Source organism: Acanthochromis polyacanthus, chromosome 18 (assembly GCF_021347895.1).
Source record: "Acanthochromis polyacanthus isolate Apoly-LR-REF ecotype Palm Island chromosome 18, KAUST_Apoly_ChrSc, whole genome shotgun sequence".
In the NCBI taxonomy this organism is placed as follows: Eukaryota; Metazoa; Chordata; class Actinopteri; family Pomacentridae; genus Acanthochromis; species Acanthochromis polyacanthus.
In genome coordinates, this window is record NC_067130.1 from 21167555 (window position 1) to 21189064 (window position 21510).

The following is a 21510-nucleotide window of genomic DNA, read 5'->3' on the forward strand; positions in this document are numbered from 1 at the left end:
GCAGTTATAAGTCCAATGTTCACTCTATTTTCATTGTGATTTTCATCTTCAACAACACATGAGGGAAATATCTAGGTCTATAGCTGCTGAAAGCCCTACAATATTCAACTTTTATTGTGTCTATCTGCAAATGAGCAGGCAATGTCCACAAAATATTTCGAGCTTTGTCTCTGAGAATGCTGTTCGCTGACTGGAGAGCAGTGAGAGCACAGACTGTAAATGCAAAATGGATATAACCATTGTGATGTCACCCATTGGTTTGTAGACTATCATATATTCATGCTACATATTTTGGTTCTGGGAGGAAGAAACCACATCACAAAGTAGCCCTGCAGTAGAGCATATCCAGCTTATTGTCTGTTTTCTCCTAAATGGGATGAACATGAACACCATGCTGTATGAAGGAGACTTTAGTAGTGATTGAAACCATACACTCAATAGGAAAATGTTTATTGATGTGACAAATGAAGTGAGAAGTAGGGGTATTTCCTCATAGATTGCTATGCAATTGTTCTCAGGGAAGTCGCCCCCTGCTGGCTGCTAGAAAGAATACAGGTTTAAAGCAATTCTACAGTGGTTTCACGTCAGACTCTCAAAAAACAGCTAAATCATGAACTTAAACTCGCTGTAAAGTTGAAAAGAGCTGCAGATTACCTGTGTCACAGCTGCTAACATTGTTGCTTCTCACATATGTCATAACACAAAAGATTATTAAAGCCACTTGAAGTTTAATAAATTCCTCTAAAATGTAGTGGAGCACTGATGTGGGCTTGAGATGAGCAAAGAGACAAACTGCAGCTACAAACATGAACGGAACAACACATTTTCTTCATTAAAAAAACACCTATAGCTGTAACTGTAGCTGAAATCCAGAGAGAAAAGTGTGCATGAAAACAGAATTAGAGTATCTTCAGGGAAGGAGAAAGTGTAAAAGAAAGAGGGGAGTGAAGACAAAGAGAGGCAGGGAGATGCTCCAGAGAAATCTGTGTTTGCAAGGAGCAGAGAAAGAGGGACAGCAGCACTAAGCGATCCTACGTTAGCAAGAGGAAGCATGATCCCGCTGTGAAGCCGTGCTGCTGGGGCTATATTTAGCTTCTGTTGCCATGTGCCGGGGATGTGCGTGGCAGAGGCGCACACACACACACACACTCAATCATAGCACTGCACGATTGGTTCACTACTGGTCATGCACTCTTACACATGTGCAGATCAATGAGCCCAGCGTCATCTGCATATCAGCCCCAGTTTCTTTATGTCCTCATTACATGTAATATATGCTTGTGCATGAAGGTGAATGCTGTCACACATACTGACACGTGATCTTAGCCAATCAGTAAAATCTGAGGAAGGTTTTTGAGCTGCACATGTCGATAAATCCTTCTGAGGAAAGAGTCTTGGCTGAATGAATTTGGTCATAACAGGTTACATAGGCTTAAAGAGATGCTGCACATAACGACAGATGAGGCAAGTTCATGTATTTCAGCAAGAAGGCAGTGCAAAGTGTTTCCTTAAGACGAAAGAGGCAACACAAATAGGTTTTTAAAAGGCATGCAATGAAAATATGATGAAATGAGATAAGAGAGGACAATTAAAAAGAATGCAAGACATGACTGCAGTGTCTAAAATTGTATTTAATTTTGGGTATTATGAGGCAACAGCAAGCAGAAATGTGTGAGACTGAAAGATGAAACACTACCGTCATTCATGCTTTCATATATTTTCATAACTTGTTTTGTCTGTTGAAAGTTACATGCATCATAATCTGCTTTGCGCATCCTCATAGATGCTGAGCAGTGCGGCTACAGCAGCATCACTGCTGTGTACTCAGTTGGGAAACAGCCTTAGGTGTCACCATGCAAACCCATGGAGACTGTACCAATGAGAGGAAGTTAACTCTCTCCAACTTGGCTCTGATTGGCTCACATTCCATAAGTCCTCTATTGTGGAGAGTTAAGGACAGATTGGCGTTTAATTTGGGGAGCACTGCTGAAATTCAGATTACAGGCAGTAGTGTGTGTGTGTGTGTGTGTGTGTGTGTGTGTGTGTGTGTGTGTGTGTGTGTGTGTGTGTGTGTGTGTGTGTGTGTGTGTGTGTGTGTGCCCATGTTTTTGCTACATTGTGGGGACCAAATGTCCCCACAATTGTAGGAAAACCAAAAACTATGTCACTTGTGGGGACCTCATTTCGGTCCCCACAAGTTTAAACAGTGTTTTCTTGGCCATGTTGTTGTTACTGAAAAAAGTAAAACTGCAAAAACGTTTCTTAAGGGTTAGCCATTGTTTTGGTTAGGGTTAGGGTTTGGTTAAGGTTAGGGTTAGGGTAAGGGTTGGGGGTTAGATATGAATGGGAGTCAATGGTAAGTCCCCACAATGATAGAAAATCATAGTGTGTGTGTGTGTGTGTGTTTCTTCGTACTGTAAATAAAGTAAAGCTTCAAATGCAGTAAATGAGATAACAGCAAAAAATGTGCGTCTGTTCTGGACAGAGCAGACTGAAATGAGGACACAGGTTGTCAGATGGGTTGGTTAATGCAAATGATTAATTCATGTCATTTAAAAAAATGTTAGATTTGTAAATATGAGATTTAAAGAGAAACTGCACAATCAGAAAAAAATACAACTTTCTGATACTCCCTAAATGTATCATATGTGACTTGTGGTTCTCTTAAGTTAATTGAACAAATCTAAGCTTAAAAGCGTAATGTTTCATCAAAATCACTTCGTTTTAAGTCTCATTTCACAAAATTTGCCATACAATAAATCTTTTACCTTAACCATGCTTTGTTAAAAAAAAAAAAAAAGCTAAAATTCTGCACTCCTTCGCACAACCGTGAAGCTGACTTATCTGTGATCAGCTTTCGTGGCAAAATTATTTTTTGACTGAAAGTCAGGCTGTATTTACTCAGAGCGAGAGGAGACAGGAATGGGGAAAAAAATAAGTAGTCAAATAATTGTAGTAAATACAGTCAAATTTTGTATTATTATTATCTGTTACACCTTTGGAAACAGAAGAATACTGTATATGTTATTTTTTTTTAATTTTGTAAAATAATCAAAGAAAATCAACTTTTGTGTTTTATAATATTTTTATCGATCCATGGTATTATAACTGTGTTCTGCTGCATGAAAGACATTTCTGGGTTCTCTCTACTTCTAGCCATGGTTGTGCTGATTCCATAGAGATGCCAGACTTTGTACTGCAGTGAAAAGCAAGAACATGGGAAGAACTAAGTGAAAATTGTGAAGGGAGCAAAAAACACCTTGAAACTTTTCTGTCATCTACAGAGGGACATTTTACTAATATTAGCCATAATATTAGACATAATTGTCAAGTTGTTACACTCTGTTTCCATCTTCAGTCTCCACGTTGTCTCCTCTTTAACTCATTTAGGTCTCGGTACATATCACACAATCAAAACGGTGACCTTCAACTTGTTTTTTTTTTCGGGGATGAGGAAGAAGTCGCAGGATGCCAAGTCTAGCGAATAGAGCAGGTGAAAAAAATAATTGTGTTGTCGCCAAAAAATTCAGACCAGACACAAGGTTGGAGCATCCATGTGACATTGTGCCACAGTTCTTTAGAGGAAGTCAGAAATATTAGACCTCACACTGAAACGGAGCTACAGCTCTGTGTCTTTTAGAAGATTTATTTTCAAAGCTACGTGTGTGATGGTAATAATCTGAGCCAGAGCAGACCTCATTAGCACTTCCGCTAGGTCGGCTAACTTCCGGTCACTCCATGGATGCTGTTGTCGGTAATGTAGCCAGAATAGACCCCATCAGAGCCTACGTCATCAACAAGCTGCGTGCGCATCAACGCAATGGAAGTACCGCTTCATATCATTTACCTGGCATTGTTGGCACCACACAGAGTAGCAAAACTAAAAGCTAACGCTAAACTGTCAGCATCATAATGTCAGGCTGTTGTGTTTTTGGTTGTACGAACCGCAATACTCAAGAGGGACATAAGTTCTACCGCATGCCAATGGGCTCTCGGTCGGATCACCGTCTGGATCCAGGATTTTTTTGAAGGTCGAAGGACAATTGAGAGATAGCCGCCAGACGGTGAGCCGGATCACCTCCAAAATCTAATCGATTGTTACTTTTGCTCTTCCGGACATCCTGTAAAAATTTGGTGAAAATCCGTCCTTAACTTTTTGAGTTATGCTGTTAACAGACAAACAAACAAACAGACAGACAGATAAACAGATGGCATGGCGGAGGTCTGCGCTCTCCAAGCGCTTCTCTAGTTTTTTAGTGTTATTATTTTAGGCACAATTTATTTATCAATGCCTTTGACTTGGATGAAGATCAGATCACATTTTTTGACAAATTAGTGCAAAAAACTATGAAATTCCAAAAGGCTAACATACATTTTCTTGCCTCTATATTATGGAAAATGCCCCTGATTTACTTTTGACAGAAAATGTTTACACCTGTCATGTGACACATAATCTGCAGTATCATATGAGACAAGAAAACAACAAACAAATCAGACAGTATTAATGTTTTATTTTTTTCCGCCCTTTACACGCAATATTTTACTTGTAGAACAACACTGTGATGACAGGACACAGAAATAAAGTGATATCAGTAAACGTTAGGAAAAAACAACAGACAATACTTTTGAGGAATATCCTTTTACAAATGTCTCCATCAAAGAAGACAGATATATTCTTTTATTAAGCATGTTCACGTAAAAAAAAATTATATAAAGTTAAAAGACTTCTAGTGACTTTATTAAAATGCTCATGAATATCTTGTAGCAATTGCTCTATCTAGTGGTAAAGCAGAGAAATAAAAAAAATCGGCAACACTTTCTATTTAAGTTTGAAGCTGGTGAGACGGCCGGCAGTGTCCACTTTACACATTTCCACAAGTTGGTCTTCATCCTTAGACGAGGTGCTGATGAACCAGTCGCGGTATTTAACAGACTCAAAGGTGTACAAGGCGAGTGCCGAGGCCCTCTTGAAGAAAAGGAAACGGTCCATGTTTTGGTTGTCGCTGATCTTCAAAAGCTCGTCCTTGCTACAGTTCTGACAGGGACAGATATAAAGAACATGTTTCTCATGAATTCATCCATCTAAGTGCAAGCCAAAATTATGAAATAAGAAAGCTAAAACGTGATCTGTAAATAGAAATGATTAAATACAAATCAAAAAGTATGACAGAAAAAGTCTAATTATGATCTAATACTGAAGTATCCACACTGAGACAGAACTCAAAATTATGATACAGGAAGTCAAAAAATTTTACTTTTTAATGCAAATTTCTGATTAAAAAGTCAAAATTATGATAAACCACTCAACATGCTGACATAAGTTACAGAAAAATTCAGAAAATCTTTCTTACCATCAGCAGTTAGACTATTTAATTCTAAAGTAAACAGATGAGACCCCAGACAATTGAATTTCCCTTTGGGGATTAATAAACTTATTGTATTGTATAAGTTAAAAACGTCTTGTGAAAACAATCACACTGTAAGTTATGCAATAACACTAAAATGACACAAAATGAGAAAAGTCTAACTTTAGAAGAAAAACATTACAAGACTGAAAACATTCAGATTTATTAAGAAAAAGCTCAAACTATGAAAAACTCCGAATTTAGATTTTAAATGATAAAGGCTGTCTTTTTTGCAATAAATACTCAATATTCTGACAAAGTGAGTCAAAAATTGGGACACAAAAGATTATGGGCTGAAGTTTGTACTTACAACAGCAAAAATAATGAGATAGTAAGTCAAGATCTTGGTTTTCTGTACAGGGCAAATGCGTGAGTATGTGTTGTTTTTGTGTTTACCTCCAGAGTCAGCTCAAGTTTACCATCTGTCATGGTGCAGGACATGTGAATGTTGTTGGTGATGGAGAGGAGAACCGTCTGAGCGTCAGCAGCACAGACACCGAGAGGGACGTACCTTGCCATCTTAAAATTCACTGAGGTGATAAAAACACACAGAAACACATGTTTTTAGAAGAACTGAACTCCTCCAGGACCTGCAGGTAGAAGTAGAGTAGTTGAGTAAGTGGTTGCGGTACCTTTACGCTCATAGTGTCCTCCTTTGAGTGTGATGGCCTGCAGTTTCAGGTCTCCTGACTGCTGCACAATGTCTTTCTGGACGCTGTCACACAACGAGAACTGCATGCCACTGTTGACACGCTGGAAAGTCACTCTTCCGTCTCCTGTGCTCCAGTTCCTGTCAGTCTTCACAACAGTTTCTGTGTGGACAAGAACAGAGCTGTTAGCCTGGGTGGACTACTGAACAGCACTCAAAGAGTCTGTCAGCCTCGATAAAGTGCTTCTGTTTGACTTGATAGAAAGCATTTCATGGTAGTAAGTCAAAAAACCACAAAGACGGGAGCAATAAAAGTCAAAAGGTCCAAGAAGTGAGGGCAAAATGTCTGCAAAGACAAACAGAAACAAGCAGGAAGTCGTGCAGATTGACCACAGAACGAACGGACTATAAACAGATACAGAATGAAGTCAGATGCAGCCAAACAGCAGAGACACGAAGCAAAACCATGGACAGATAAAAATCATATAGAAAGAGATGCAAACCATTGGAAAAGAGATCCAAAACAAGCACAGCACTACTTGCAAAATGACCGCAACAAGATGCAAAACAACTACAGAGTCAGAACAACTAAAAGAGAATAGAAACGCAGAAAACAACAAAATGCACCTTCTATCACGCTGTCCATGATCAAGCTGCAGAATTCATCTTCACTGAGCTCACGGCCGCATCTAGATGGGGGCTTTGCCATTCTGTTGATGGCCAGCACCAGGTTAGCTACACCCTGCAGGGTCCTCTTGCGGCGAGAAACCTCCAGTTCCAGTCCCTTATCCAGTCTAATGATCTCATCCTGAAGCTCCTGCACAGTACAAACAAAAATGACTTAATAATAATAATAGCAATAATAATAATAATAATAATGATAGCTTTTTTTATAAAGCGCTTTCTGTCAAAGTGCTATACACAGAAATAAAAACAGATAAATAAAAACAGATAAAAATAAAAATAAAAACTGATAATAATAATTGTCAGAGTGAAATGAATGGGAGAATTACCTTCATGTCGATGCAGCAGGGTTCAATTATTTCCTCATCTAATTCACTGGAGCTGAAATACAAAATGAGGAATGAATATAAAATGTGTCAAACTGACCAGAGAGAGACAAACATACATGTGTGACAAATCAAATCTGAACTGAAAAGCGCAATTAATTCATGTAAATATTCTTAAATGTATGTTCTTAGTATTCTTGTGTTCTTCCTCTTATTTATATTGTAAACACTACCGTTCAAAAGTGTGGGGTCACCCAGGCAATTTCATGTTTTCCATGAAAATTCATACTTTTATTCATGTGCTAACATAATTGTGCAAGGGTTTTATGATCATCAATTATCCTTTCTACACCATTAGCTAACACAATGTAGCATTAGAACACAGGAGTGATGGTTGCTGGAAATGTTCCTCTTTACCTCTATGTAGATATTCCATTAATAATCAGCTGTTTCCAGCTAGAATAGTCATTTACCACATTAGCAATGTCTAGACTGGATTTCTGATTCATTTAATGTTACCTTAATTTAAAAAAAAATGCTGTTCTTTTAAAAATGAGGACATTTCTAAGTGACCTCAAAGGTGTGAACGGTAGTGTGCATAGTGTGTATGCCTCACCTCTTTAAATCATAGTTGTGTTATCTTGCTTTTCTTACTGTCACTTTGTTGCTGTCATGTTTCAGATTTCCTCTTGTAGGACTAATAGAAGATATTCTATTCTTGTCTAAAAACTGTGACATTTCATTCAAATTAATGTATTCTGCATGTCACAAAGAAAAAATAGCTAAAATTGTTCTGAACAGATTATGTGGGGGGAAAAAAAACATTCTTTGCTCCACAGCGCAACTCCAAAGTCATTACTGCTTCAGGTGTGACCAGCTGTCAAGTGACAACTCTTTAGTTTTCAGCTGAACCCCAGGCAGTGTTTCCACAAAGCAGAGAAGAGACAATTATGTAAAGAAATGAAAAATGTAATTACCTAATATCTGTAGAGTTGGTAACATGTGGACACTTGGAAAAATGCTTTACACGGATTCTATTTTTTTCTTTTTTTGTAAAATAAATCATCAAAAGGTTCAAGTTTTGTTTTTTCTCGTTTCACAAATAATTTTATAGGAGTATTACTGTGTCCTACAGCAAAGCATTGTTGCATTCTGTCTCCTTCTTTATGGTTGTACTGTTTCCATACAGGTGCAGGACTTTAGATTAGAGTGAAAAATGAACCACAGTGAGTAAAAACTGCAATACGAGGCCCAGAATGTACTTTGAATTCAGAAGGATGTGGTTTTACTGCTAACATGACCTTTTCAGTATTACTGTAGTGAACAGTACATCATGTGTCTCTTTTATCCAGATCAATATGTTTTTTAAGCTGCTGAACAAATCAATCTAATCTGTGTTGAAAGTAAACTCATTTAATGAAATTGCACTTTACGTAAGATGAAACTAGTCTCCCCACAAAAAATAAAGTACTACTACTAATAATAATTTAGTTGGTAATTCAGGTAAAATTAAACTCTATATTACGTACGCGACCTGTCAAAAATTTGGACACACTTTCTCATTCAGTGGTCTTTATTTAATTATTTTACACATTGTAGATTAATACTGACGATTTTCAAACTATATAAGAACACATATGGAATTATATTGAATAGAAAAAGTGTTAATCTTAAGTATTAATCTACAATGTAGAAAACAATACAAATAAATAAAAAGCATTGAATGAGAAGGTGTGTCCAAACTTTTGACTGGTAGTGTATAAAAGGACGTGAATTTAGTCATACCTAATAGTATACACCTGCAGTGAAGCAGTCATTGAAGAATTTTCATTGTGTTTTCTGCATCATGTTTTGCTCACATACAGACCTCTGACCACATTGTCCTAAATGAGAAGCGAAACGTGTTAACAGACAAACTGACGCTGTTCCCTTTTCAGAGACAACAACTGTTGCTTTTAAGCAGACCACTGATAATTCAACACTTCTTAAGAGACTTTTTTCAACCCTTAGATGCATAAGTGGCTCAAAAATGACCCAGTGAGGTCATTTTCTTGCAATATCTTTGTAATGAAAAGTTCTTGTCATTTTATATTCCAGCTATTCCTCAAAAAACAAGTTTTTGATATCATCCCATTTAAATTTTTAAGTTCCCTTTCATACTTTAAAAAAATTTGAATATTTGTTTTACAACCCCAAACTCTTTATCACCGATAATATCATACAAGTGGGGATGAAGTGCCCGAACTTGGAGGAGAAGAGCAGAAAAATGTCAACAAAATGGATGTTGACATTCTTCTATTGTTGTTCTGTGTAATATTCCTCTTTTACAATTATCAAAATGTTCAAAATGTGTTATAAAATGAAAAATTAACATATTTCAAACATGAATTCACTCTTGTGTGGACAAAAGTATAATACAAACAATAATACAAATGATTATTCTTAATCAAAATGACAAAAATGGCATGAAAACACATTTTTGACCCACTTATGGAAGAGCGCACGGTCCAATCGCTCGTGCATTTGAAGGTCAAAAAGCTCAGAATAGTTCCTCTTAATATACTAGCATCAGTTTCAGGTTCATTCAAAACAGTAACAGAACAAAGACTCTTCGTTGAACTCACCTGGGCAGAGCTTGAGACAGGTCAAAGTCGCACATTGTTGATGACATATTGATTTCAGTTACTTCGCTGACTCTTTTCTGTCACACTGATTTCGTTGAGCTTTCCAGTTGATAGTATCTTCCCTCGTGTAAGCACTGCAGCTCCACTGATTGTCTCAGTCGGTCTTTTATGAGCAGCAGCCTCTTCTTCCTTTATGAGATCAGATGTGTGCTGTCGCTGGCAGTGACACAGGAAACCACATCAAATGGAAAACGTAACATGCAAGTCACAAATACGACATTTCCAAGTAGTTAGAATAATAAATTGAGAAAAGAAAAGCTTTTGGGATGACTCAAACACCAATAATCGGAGCATTAAATGTCTTTATTTTTGATGGAAAAATGCAGGAAGACTTAAACTGATAGATCAGGAGATTTAGTGCTACTCTCCCATGACAGAGCAAAAGAGTAACTACTCAGAACAGAGAGAACTTACATGCAGCTAAACAACATTATACTAGTGTATAAACACTGTCATCCCTTTTGTTCACTGAGCTCCTCTCCCATTATCTGCTGTTGTGTGAGATTCTGTGCACTGCCTGAATAAAGAGACGCTGACTTCAAGAAACTCACTTGTTTTTCACCCACAATTTTGGTTCATGCAAAATGTGAAAGTTTGGCTTTTATTAATTTCTGAGCTGAATCTGATTAAAACACCTCTCAGCAACTGCAAGATTTCTACGCTGAGCAGTATTTCCTCTTTTGAACAGTCAAAAACAAACAATGTATTGAAATTTCTGGCACCATAATAGAAACTCACTGTAACAAAAGGGAACTCACGTGTGATCACTGACACAAGTTAGAAAGCCTGTGATCACTGAATCTAAACTGACTACACCTGTGACTTCTAATTAACCTATTAAATGAACGTGGTTATAAAGTGACCTGTGAACATCAGAACTTTGTCAGTTTGGGACCAACGGACTAGCTCTTTGGCACAAAACGACAAGATGAAACTTGCTGAAGAGGAATGAAAAGAAGCCTGATGAACACTGGGAGCACATCCTTTAGTCAGATGAGACCAAAATGCATTAGTTCAACTCAGATGGTGTTCACCATGTTTGGTGTGAACCTGACCAGGATGACAACAGTGAATGCACAGTCCTGACAGTGAAGCATGCAGGTGGGAGTGTGGTGATATGGGGCTCATTAAGTGTAAAAGCTGTTGAGATAACATGTATAGATACACCATGAACATCTGTGGATAAACCAAAATACTGGCCAAAATGACTTTCAGGCTGCAGAAGATTGGGAGAGTCTCTACAGAAGTAAAAAGTGAAAACAATGGCCTGATTTTAATCCAGTTGAACAGCTTGGTGTATTCTAAAGGGAAAGGCAGATCAACACAGTAGTCTCTGAAGAATGATCAAACATCCTCCATGCTCAGGGAGAACAGCTTACAGTTTACAAAAACATAGGCTGACCAGTTTAACAAGCTAACTGATCCAATGTGTTTTATTTTTCTCTCAGTCTCTCTTGTTGTCTCCTCTCTGCTCTCTGGAAACACAGCCTGCAGTTCACCTGAAACCTGAATTTTTGACTGCTGGTGGCAGCTAAATCAGTCATGGCTTCTTACGTACCTCAATTTCTACAGGCTCCAGAGGAAAGTTTTTACGCTGTGGTGTCATTGTTTTTAAAGGTAGCATCCAGGTACAGTTTCTCAGCCAGGAAGGGTACAGCAGCCGCCAGATAGCCAGGAAGTGCAGATGCAGTCCAGAAATACAGACCAACCAACAGCTTGGAAGTCAAACAAAGGTCTGAGCGTCCAAGGGTTTCTTCAGCAAGAAATGACCACATCCTGATCCCCATGTACAGGAAAAACTGACAAATGATATCACAGGAGCTTCAGCAGCAGTGGTCAAACCAAACTGGTGTCCAGTGTTCCACCTGGACCGTATGTAGCCAACTTTTAGATCATGGCTTAAGGTTCTACAAGACTGTCAAGAAGCCTCTGATCAATGAGAAACAGAGGTTAGCCTCGTTGAGTCCAAGCACACAAGAAGTGGACAGCCAGGAACTGGAAGAAGATTCTGTGGTCAGATGAGTCCAGTTTCCAGCTTTATCTTCCTCCTGCTAATGTGAGGCTAAGCAGAAGGCCAGGTGAAGCATGATCTCCAGCATGTACAGTATCTACTGTCAAACATGGTGGAGACAGTATCATGGTTTGGGGATGCACGAGTGCTGCTAGTGTTGGTCATCTCACTGTCTGTGATGCCACATTGAACTCTGCCAAGTATTGTGTCATTCTCCAAACCCACAAGCTCCCTTTTGCACGTGTACTGTTTCATCCAGGTGAAAACTGGATGTTTGAACCAGATAATGCCCCTTAAACACATCCAGGACCAGTAGAACTTAGCTGTAGGAGCACAGTATCCAGGTGTTAGAGTGGTCAGCTCAATCCCTGGACATGAGCCCCATTGAAAATCTGTGGTGGATTATCAAAAAGTCTGTTTAAAAGTGTAAACCAAAGAATTTAGAAGAATTAAAAGCAGCAATTGAAGAAGAATGTGACAAGATTACCCCTGAACAGTGTGAAAGGCTTGTGGGGAACATAACCGGGATTCAAGCTCTACTGCGTGCTAATGGCAGGACTACTGAATTTTTATTTGATGATGTGATGGTTTATTTATTTTTTTGTTTGGTGTTGAACACATTCTCTGTTATTTGTTGACTTTGATACTGACAATGTTGAGAACTGACATACTGAAACTGCCAGTGCAGTCACACATTTTGAAAGACAAAAAACATTTTTCCATAAATATTTCATGATAATATTTGAGATTGTGTAAATTTAAAGGGTGTCTGGAAACTTTTTTCCACCACTGTATAGGCGCTGCTGGGCTTTTTTCACTGTGTTCAATGTCCAGCTCTGGCCAGATCTTACCTGCAGGCCCAGGAGCTTGTAGCTGTCAGCCCTCTACAACTCCCTTTGATGATGAGGGGCTATAGAGGGGGAGGATTCTTCCTGAAGTCGATTATGAATTTTTTTGGTCTTGACGATGCTGAGAATGAGGTTGTTCTCCTTGTAGTGGTTAGACCCTGTGGTTACAAAAGGCAGTCAGTAAAAACACAACTTACCATAAGGGCAACACAATGTGATTACTACTTAGTGTAATAATGTTTTAGCAATTTTGTTTCACATTCTGTAGATATTTATTCTGTCTCTTAAAAACAGCAACATTCAATAATGAAGGACAATATAGTAAAACACAGCTGCAGTGTAGCATGTAGTCTACCAAGTCCTCATTGGGGAAGTCCTGATTTAAAAACTATTGAATGACTACATAGTGCTCAGTTCCGCTGTGGACAATATGTTAATGAATGTATTGTCTGCGTTTATGAACATGTCGCTGCATGTTTAAACATGTCGCTGCATGTTTGATTGGGGCGGCTGTGATTCAGGTGATAGAGCGGGTCGTCCAATGATCAAAGGGTCGGCGGTTCGATTCCTGCTCTGACCTAGTCATGTGCTGTTGTGTCCTTGGGCAAGACACTTTACCCGCCTTGCCTTCAGTGCGGCTACTCACACTGGTGTGTGAATGTTGGTGGTGGTCGGAGGGGCTGTAGGTGCGGATTGGCAGCCATGCTTCCGTCAGTCTGCCCTACGGCAGCTGTGGCTGCAAATGTATCTTACCATCACCAGAGTGAGAATGTGTGAGTGAATGAATGATGGATTCATTGTATGCGCTTTGAGTATGCCTGAATAGAAAAGCGCTATATAAATCTAATCCATTATTATTATTATTAGTGGATAAGTTCAGAAATGTTCCTGTCTTGTGTAGGCCAATGTATTTGGTGACTTCATTTTTGTTTTTTCTGCATTTCTCTAAATTACTTTGTGGGACACTTTCTACAAGTTCAAATGTGTACAGGAAATTACATGCGGTTTTGTTGTTTGTGTGAGCCGGCTGGAAAAATGAGCTCATCATACCAAACTTTCCCCACCTGCGTTGTGTTTGAGGTGTGTGTGAGAGAGGTCAGGGTTATGAAGTTCTCTGGTAACTGAAATCAAACTGGTGTAAAGCTTTATGAAATGTATAATTGTAAATTACTTAAGTAGTTGGTTTCAGTATAATTGGTTTCAACGCTCTACATTAGAATATGTTTACTGTTTAATACTGTAACTACACTTCTCAATAATATACTGTGTTTGTATAGTGTTGCCACTATAATCAACATTATCTTTAACTGTAGGTGTGTGTAAATTACAATATGCCTTTTTAAAAAATGCATAAATTGTGAATTATACTATTAATAATAATACACTGAACGTCCAAAAAAAGTCATACATTGTAATATTTCACTGGATCGGCTTTAGCTCTGAGAACGACACACAATCACCGTGGCATAATTTACGATAAGCGTCTGCAATGTCAAAATTCCATATATCTTGCTTCATAGTTTTGTTGCATTCAGTACATATCTACCATGTAGAAAGTGGTAAAAAATAAAGAAAAAACATTGAAAGAGAAGGTGTGTCCAAACTTTTGGCAGGTAGTGTATATATCATCCAAAGGTCATAAATGGTTTTAAAAAGATCATTAAACATATTTTAGAGAGTAAGCACAATGCTGAACAACTGACAGTGTAGCTGACATTTCAGTTTCTCTCTTTCAGTAATCTTTACCACTCGCTTATCATTTTGAGATCTCGGGAGATGAAATCATGACCACATTGTCATTCATAAAAATTCCGAATTGTAGGAGTCAGTGGAAACAAATGACTACCATGTCATGCTCTTTACAGCAACTGTATGTTCAATTCACACTGCATTTCAGGACACAAACTGACTGTAGTTTTTAAATGTAAAAATAAGAGAAAAGCGTGAAAACTGTATAACAGACCTTTTAGAGCTGCCTGACCTCTATGCTGGAGACTGCTGGACGAATGTATTTAATAATGTTTTTTTTTAAACAACTATTTTAGGGACAGCTACAGTATACAACTATAAACTCAAATCAGCTACCTCGTGCAAGTATCATATTGCTAATAGCAAATGCTAATTTTGCAACACCTAACCATAACAAAGCCTTTAAACCAACTAATGGTTTGGATTACCAGGAGTGTTTTTAAACGTGAGGGGTCAGGCAGCTTCTCTTTACTTGGCAGTGCCACACCAGATGTCTGAGAGGGGCTCTTCAACAGGAAACCAAGATTTGTTTCTGAGAACAGTGAGGCGAGAAACAAGCCATCTGGCTGCTGAATCTGTCTTCCTTTTGCAATGACAACAGGTAGTTTTAAAAATTTTCTGGAAGTTCCACAGGCACTGAGTGGCAGCTGGACACCCCCGATTGCATAAAGTAGAGCAGACCTCAACTTTATGCAAATGAGGAGCAACACAACCCTACATCTCTTTAACTCATTACGATGCCATCACAATGTGTTGCACGTCTGCATACATAGACAATGAATGGGAAGTGCTGCAGTGACCGAATATAAAGTAGTTAAAAGTTGCTGAATCTGGAAGAGCTCCAGCTGTAAAATATTGTGTGATCAGTCACAGTACTTTCACTGTTGGGGTTAGCCTTGTGAGGTTAGTCCAGCAATGTTCATCTTTGGTACAAATTCAGCTCTCTACGCCCACACAGCATAGTCACACTAGAATTGTACAAATAATTATCTTTTTAATCCATAATACTATATTCATATAGTTGCAGAATCTTTTCCACATATAAACAATATTCACATCTACAGATGAGTGTGTGCAGACGTACATGTGTATTGCTACAATGAAACCTGTGTAACAATCCCAAACTCACTTAGCAAAGAGTATAGTCTGAAGTTGGAGGGGCGATTGGTTATTGTGAAATCATTTTTGAAGGCTGGCATATGATGCAATCTTTTTGTAAAACGTACAATGAAATTTTTTTTGTGCCATGACATTTAAACCTGTGACTTTATCTGTGCATGATAAAAACCACAAACTGAGGGGGGAGGTCCATTCTTGGAAACCCCAAGAAAAGATGAAAGTAGAGCAGATATAGTGCAGATACATTGCAGGGAAAGACTTATATTGCTGTAGCTTCGATCCGTACATGTGGTATTAGTATGGTGGTTAGAAGTGCTATCCTGACTGTTTGATGCCTCATCTACACTACTGTTCAAACATTCACTTAGAAATGTCCCTATTTTTGAAAGAAAAGCATTTTTTTCAATGAAGATAACATTAAATGAATCAGAAATCCAGTCTAGACATTGTTAATGTGGTAAATGACTATTCTAGCTGGAAACGGCTGATTTTTAATGGAATATCTACATAGAGGTACAGAGGAACATTTCTAGCAACCATCACTCCTGTGTTCTAATGCTACATTGTGTTAGCTAATGGTGTTGAAAGGCTCATTGATGATTAGAAAACCCTTGTGCAGTTATGTTAGCACATGAATAAAAGTGTGAGTTTTCATGGAAAACATGAAATTGTCTGGGTGACCCCAAACTTTTGAACGGTAGTGTAAATTTTTCTTAAACCTACAGTAGAAGACTGGTTGTTAGCAGGCAGTTTTCTATTTACACATTCAGCTCATACATTAAAGGCTAGTCATGATTTTTTTTGGAAAATTTAGTTTCAGCCCAACAGCAGCTGGTCTCATTAACGACACCAGTGACCTCAGTGGCTCTGGCCCTCATCCCACCATAGCTGACTCTGCGTGTTACATGAACGCAAAGGAAGTTTTTACATTCTATGTAACCTTCCACATCCTCAGGCGATTAATGTGCACATACCTGCACACTGTAAATACTTTGGACTATTTTTATTATTTTCATAAATTCTATTTGCTACATGTACTGTTCATTGGTCCTCTACCACCTGCACTACCACTGACTTGTAATTCTTGCTTTTTTGAAATCTTTGTTTCCCTTTCCAGAAATTGTCTCCATGTCGGTGTCTTTCTTTCCTGCACAAAAATGCCATGTCAAGTTTCTCGTATCCGAAAACTTTCTTGATTCTGAATGGGGTTTCAGGATAAAACTTGCAGGGCTTCCCTAAATAAACTAAAGTTATTGTACATAAAAAGCTGATTGTGTCGGTGTCAGGTGGAAGGCACAGAATGACATTTTTAATGGAATGATGCATTACCATTCATTTAAGCCCTCTTGTAGCCTAGCCGCGCTAGACAACCCACGGCAACGAATTTAATTCTCTGCCAGGGTGGGTCTAGTTACCCTCCATAAGGCTCGAGGTTAGATGCTCCTAAAACTGGCCGGACGAATCACCATGAAGTGTAGAGTCAGAAGGCGGGTGTAACTAAGTGACGACAGAGGCGCGATGATTCTGACAGAAACAACTGGAAACAACTAGCCTAGCCGCGCTAGACAACCCACGGCAACAAATTTAATTCTCTGCCAGGGTCGACAACAAAAACGACAACAGTCGTTGAGCTCCATTAGGACCAACTCTGAATAATCTTTCTGTTAACATGTCTGTAATATACTTGAGCTTCACCCATTGACTGTATAAATAAGGCTTCACCGAACTACCGCATCCTCTGATTTCCGGTGCTCTAGGAGCCTATTCGTTGCGCTGATTGGTTGCATACCTACCCAATTGCTGCAGAGTGATTTGATAGACAACCTTTTAGCCCGCCTCCCTCCCTGTCGAGCATGCCTAGACCCTTGCGTCTTCAGAGCATGGGTCTAGCGCGGCTAGGCTAGCCCTCTTGCCTTCTAACACTGAAATCATACCTACTCGTCAACCAATCACTTGGCCATGGAGAAAAAAAAATGCATGTTTTTTTGTAGATGAAGTAAATGTTCCACAGTGGACTGAGGCCTCTCTACCTGCCAGCTTTGTTAGCCTCACTGAATCTCTCAACATAACAAGCAAGTGTTTGCAGCAAATTAAATCATTTGAACCTGGTTGTTTTATGCTGAAATGATAAGAACACACAGGGAGCACACTACATATCCATATGATTTTTGAAAACAGAACTATATCAATTGTTGATACAGCACAAGAACTATTGAGGAATAAAACACAGACACGTTAGGGGTTCTTTTTAGATGATCTCCCGTGTTGGTTGTTCAGCAGTGATATATCAACTGCTGTCTGCAAAGTTTACCCTCAAGTTTTTGTCCATTAATCTGAACAAAATGGACCTTTGCAGAAATGTTGACAAGAACATTATACTATTCAATATTTATATATAAAAGAAAACTATAATCAAATGGTGTTAGATCATCACAGTTTATATATATTAATGAAAACTGTGTCAGATTCCAGTTTTGTGTTACCAGTTGCACTTGATGGATTTGATTTTTGTTGCAAAACCTCAAACGTATTTCCTTTTTTACTTAAAATCACAGAAATAAATGAAGCTATGGTATAGGAGGATGTGAAAACCACATTTACATTGACACAGGAAGGAAGTGAAAGTTGATCAAAAGAACCATAAACTCATGTTTAAGAATCCTTAGCAGGTGAATTTAAGGCCGAAAACTTCATAAACTTTTGCATGCAAAACTATGAATCTTACACTTGTGTTCACTTAAAGCTCGTGTCCGGAGTTTCCGTTTGTTTTCAATTTATGTATCATTGTTTAACAAAGCTTAAATGTGTTAGTCTAGTTCGATACTATAATATAAAGTTAGTATGACACGATTTGAAAATTTATTCATGAGCTCCGCCTTCCTCTCATAGACCCCCATGTTATTCCAAAAAGTGCCGGTCAGCAGCTAGCCAATCAAGTTTGAGCTTCCGCTTTGTCATGCTGTCAATCAATGGTTACGCGCACAGCAAGCACGCCTATGCAGAGGTGCGCAAGCTACGCACTACGCAACCGCGCGCACATTTGTTTTGCTTGTGGAGGAGAGAGCATCAGGGATCAGCAACTTCCAGAAAAGTTACCAATCCCACGGCTTGTCAGGCCAAGAGACTGCAGGACGTTTTTTGGCTCGGGGTGCTCGCGTCGCTCCCCGACCACGGCCTCCATAGCCCGCCTGACGGCTTCGTTTAGATGCCCGACCTCTGGAGGAAGATGTTGGGGCGTCTGGGACATACTCTTCGTCAGAGGAGTCATGCAATTCTGAACTCTAGATAGAAATAAATAAACAATGTCACACATATACACGCGTAAATGCACTAAGTTTGATAAACAATGTCATCGAGAGGGATACACGAGTGTAATCACATATTGAAACTTTACTCGTTCGTCCTAGCAGATTCATGTTATTTTGGTATTAGGACAAGTTAGACTCAATACAGAATTCTAACGTAATTCCTTTATTATTTACTAAATGTACTAAATGTAGAAGAGGGGAAAACAGCAAAACAGGCGAGATGCTGCAGCACTCCGGGCACTCCTCTCATGTACTGCGCGCGTGCACAAATAAAGGGGCAAAATGAGAGGGAGGGTGGGACCACCAGTGTTTTGGGAGACGCTGCGATTCAAACTCCGGACACGAGCTTTAATCAAAGATGAGTTTAATATGTCATCAGGGACAGCATTTTTCAGAGACAGAAGTTTGAAAGATTATGAGTATTCAGGGTTAAACCTGCTAAAAGTGTTGCTTTATTTTGGTTACTGCCATATCATGACCTTTAAGACTCAACAGACGTGTCCCACATTACTGACAATGCTCTTCAGTCTGTCTCGTCTCCTCAACCTCCATCCATCATCTACACCACTTAATCCTCATTAATGTCATGAGTTGACTTAGGGTGAAGGCAGAGGACACCTTGGACAGGTCACCAGTCTGTCACAGGGCTACAAAATCACACTCACAGTCACACCTATGGATATTTTAGAGTTACCAATCGACCTCAGCATGTTTTTGGACTGTGGGAGGAAGCCGGAGAACCTGGAGAAAACCCACGCATGCACAGGGAGAACATGCAAACTCCATGCAGAAAGATCCCCAGAAGGCGGGGACGCTAACAGGGGATTTTCTGGCTGCAAGAAAACAGTGCTAACCGCTGTTGTCCTCAACAGTGGATGCTATATGAGGGAATTTAATGTACAATGCCATCTGCTGGGAAAATTTTGTATTACCTATGTTTCTTTTCTTCCTTCACTCCAAATAATTTGTTAATTTTACACTTCAGTCTCGATAGTTTTGTTGTAGAAACCCTAAATATCTTATCTTCTTACTGGTTCTAACAGGCGACATTCCATCTTCTCTAATCCTGTTTTCCCTCCAGCGGCTCTTTGACTATTTTAGAATTGATTTTGGACTTCCCTCCAAGGTATGTAACAGAAATGTTGACCCCATATAAGCCAGTTTGCAGTCTCAGATCACACTTCTGGCTGTTCCAAAGTGGAGGTTTAAATCTAGGGTCTACCTGAGGAGACCAGGTTGCTGAATCAGTGTCCCCATAAAGCTTTCCAAATGTCTTTGTATCCAGCATCATTTGCTGGTCACCACTTGAACAGCCAATGGTTGAAGGCAACATGCGGCTGAACATTTCATTGCAGATTCGTGGACTGTACATGTCACACTGATAATAGCGGCGTTTGACTACTCAGAATTAAAACTACAGCTATCACCAATGTCATTTTCACTAGTCAGAGTTACACCAGTACAAACCATTCTGACCAGTCAAAACAACACTTGGAGATGAATTCAGTAGTTCAGTTTGGACTGGTCAGAATAACAGCTGCAGATATCGAAAACATTATTATCACTAGTCTGAAATGTTGTGCATGACTCTTTACATGTGAAGGCTTCCTGTAGGATACTGGTCAAACAAAGCTTTTAAACAGTGTTCATAGACATAATGGTACAAAACATTGTTAGAAAATGCAGTAACACAAAAATAACTCATTAGTGAGGATGTTAAAACTGATGGTTCAGGTGGGTTGGTGTCACCTTGGTGTGTTGGTAAGAACACCTCTGGAGTCGAACTGCAGTTTGAATGCTTTACTAATAAACGTTGACAGCACAGTCTCGCTGGCTTGGAGCCGGGCGTGGAATGCAAGCTGCGTGAGCTCCGTTTGCTGCAGAAGGAAGACAACCGTGTTCAGGCTGTTCTCAGTAGCAAACTGGAAATGCAGAGAGAACAAATGCTAAGACGTGTCGACCAGGAGATGCATTCCAAGAAGAAGCACTACGACTTGGAGTTAAACAATCTGGAGAAGCACCAGAAGCAAACTATGGAGAAAATGGAGACGGACCTCAATTTAAAACTTACTCTCGGCTCTGCATCTAGAAAACCATAGGACCTCAGAAGCAAGGCGTTATTTTTTGTTTTTTTTGTGTTTGTCACAAATGCGCACATTATTTTCTGAAATTAAGTCAAAGGTCTGCGCGCCCAGTGTTAGTTTTGGATTAGGAGACTTGTGGTCGTCATCTCCAATGACTCCTCTGAGACACTGCACTTTTACAGTCTCTTGTGAAAGTCCGGTGGTGGGGCCATGTTGACAGCAGGGTACTTGGCCTGTGTTGTCCAGTCTATTGCACTGGAAGCCTTTATGTCAAGAAAACTACACGTGACAAACTGGCATTTTCCCATGACTTATGTGGTTACTACAAAATGCATGACATATTTTTGAACTTGAAAACATCCAATCAACGTATTTTTTTTATTATATATATATATATGTGTGATCAGTTCATTCTTTTTTGAATAAGTGTGTATTCTAAATCATTGGACAATACAGGAGCCTTGGGGCCCCACAAAGGTATCTCAACGTGTTTGTGTGTGGTTCTAAAAAGAGAAAAGGAAATATCTATCCATCTCCTTCCATCACTACATAACCACACTGCGATTAACTAACAGGTAAGTTTGGAGAACACAGGTTTCACTCATCAGAGACTTGTGTCGGAAATTTACTGAAACTTGGAACA

At 39.1% G+C, this 21510-nt stretch overlaps 1 protein-coding gene across 1 annotated transcript; it reads right to left on the reverse strand.

The window, feature by feature from the left end:
* Nucleotides 1-4491: 4491 nt before the first annotated feature.
* Nucleotides 4492-17738, reverse strand: il1b (interleukin 1, beta). The gene is made up of 7 exons (XM_051938780.1): nucleotides 12611-17738; nucleotides 9689-9904; nucleotides 7068-7119; nucleotides 6682-6871; nucleotides 6038-6217; nucleotides 5802-5935; nucleotides 4492-5035 (listed from the first exon to the last, which is right to left on the reverse strand). Exons 2-7 carry the CDS (start codon nucleotides 9733-9735, stop codon nucleotides 4820-4822), a joined length of 819 nt encoding a protein of 272 aa, XP_051794740.1. The 5' UTR covers nucleotides 9736-9904; nucleotides 12611-17738; the 3' UTR covers nucleotides 4492-4819.
* Nucleotides 17739-21510: the final 3772 nt, after the last annotated feature.

Bases quoted from the DNA above. Each gene is read 5' to 3' on its own strand.
- il1b (XM_051938780.1), bottom strand. From the start codon at position 9,735: ATGTCATCAACAATGTGCGACTTTGACCTGTCTCAAGCTCTGCCCAG. The intron at 6,218-6,681 runs GTGCATTTTGTT...TTGTCCACACAG, and splicing joins CATGGACAGCGTGATAGAAG to AAACTGTTGTGAAGACTGAC. The intron at 5,936-6,037 runs GTACCGCAACCA...TTATCACCTCAG, and splicing joins AGGACACTATGAGCGTAAAG to TGAATTTTAAGATGGCAAGG.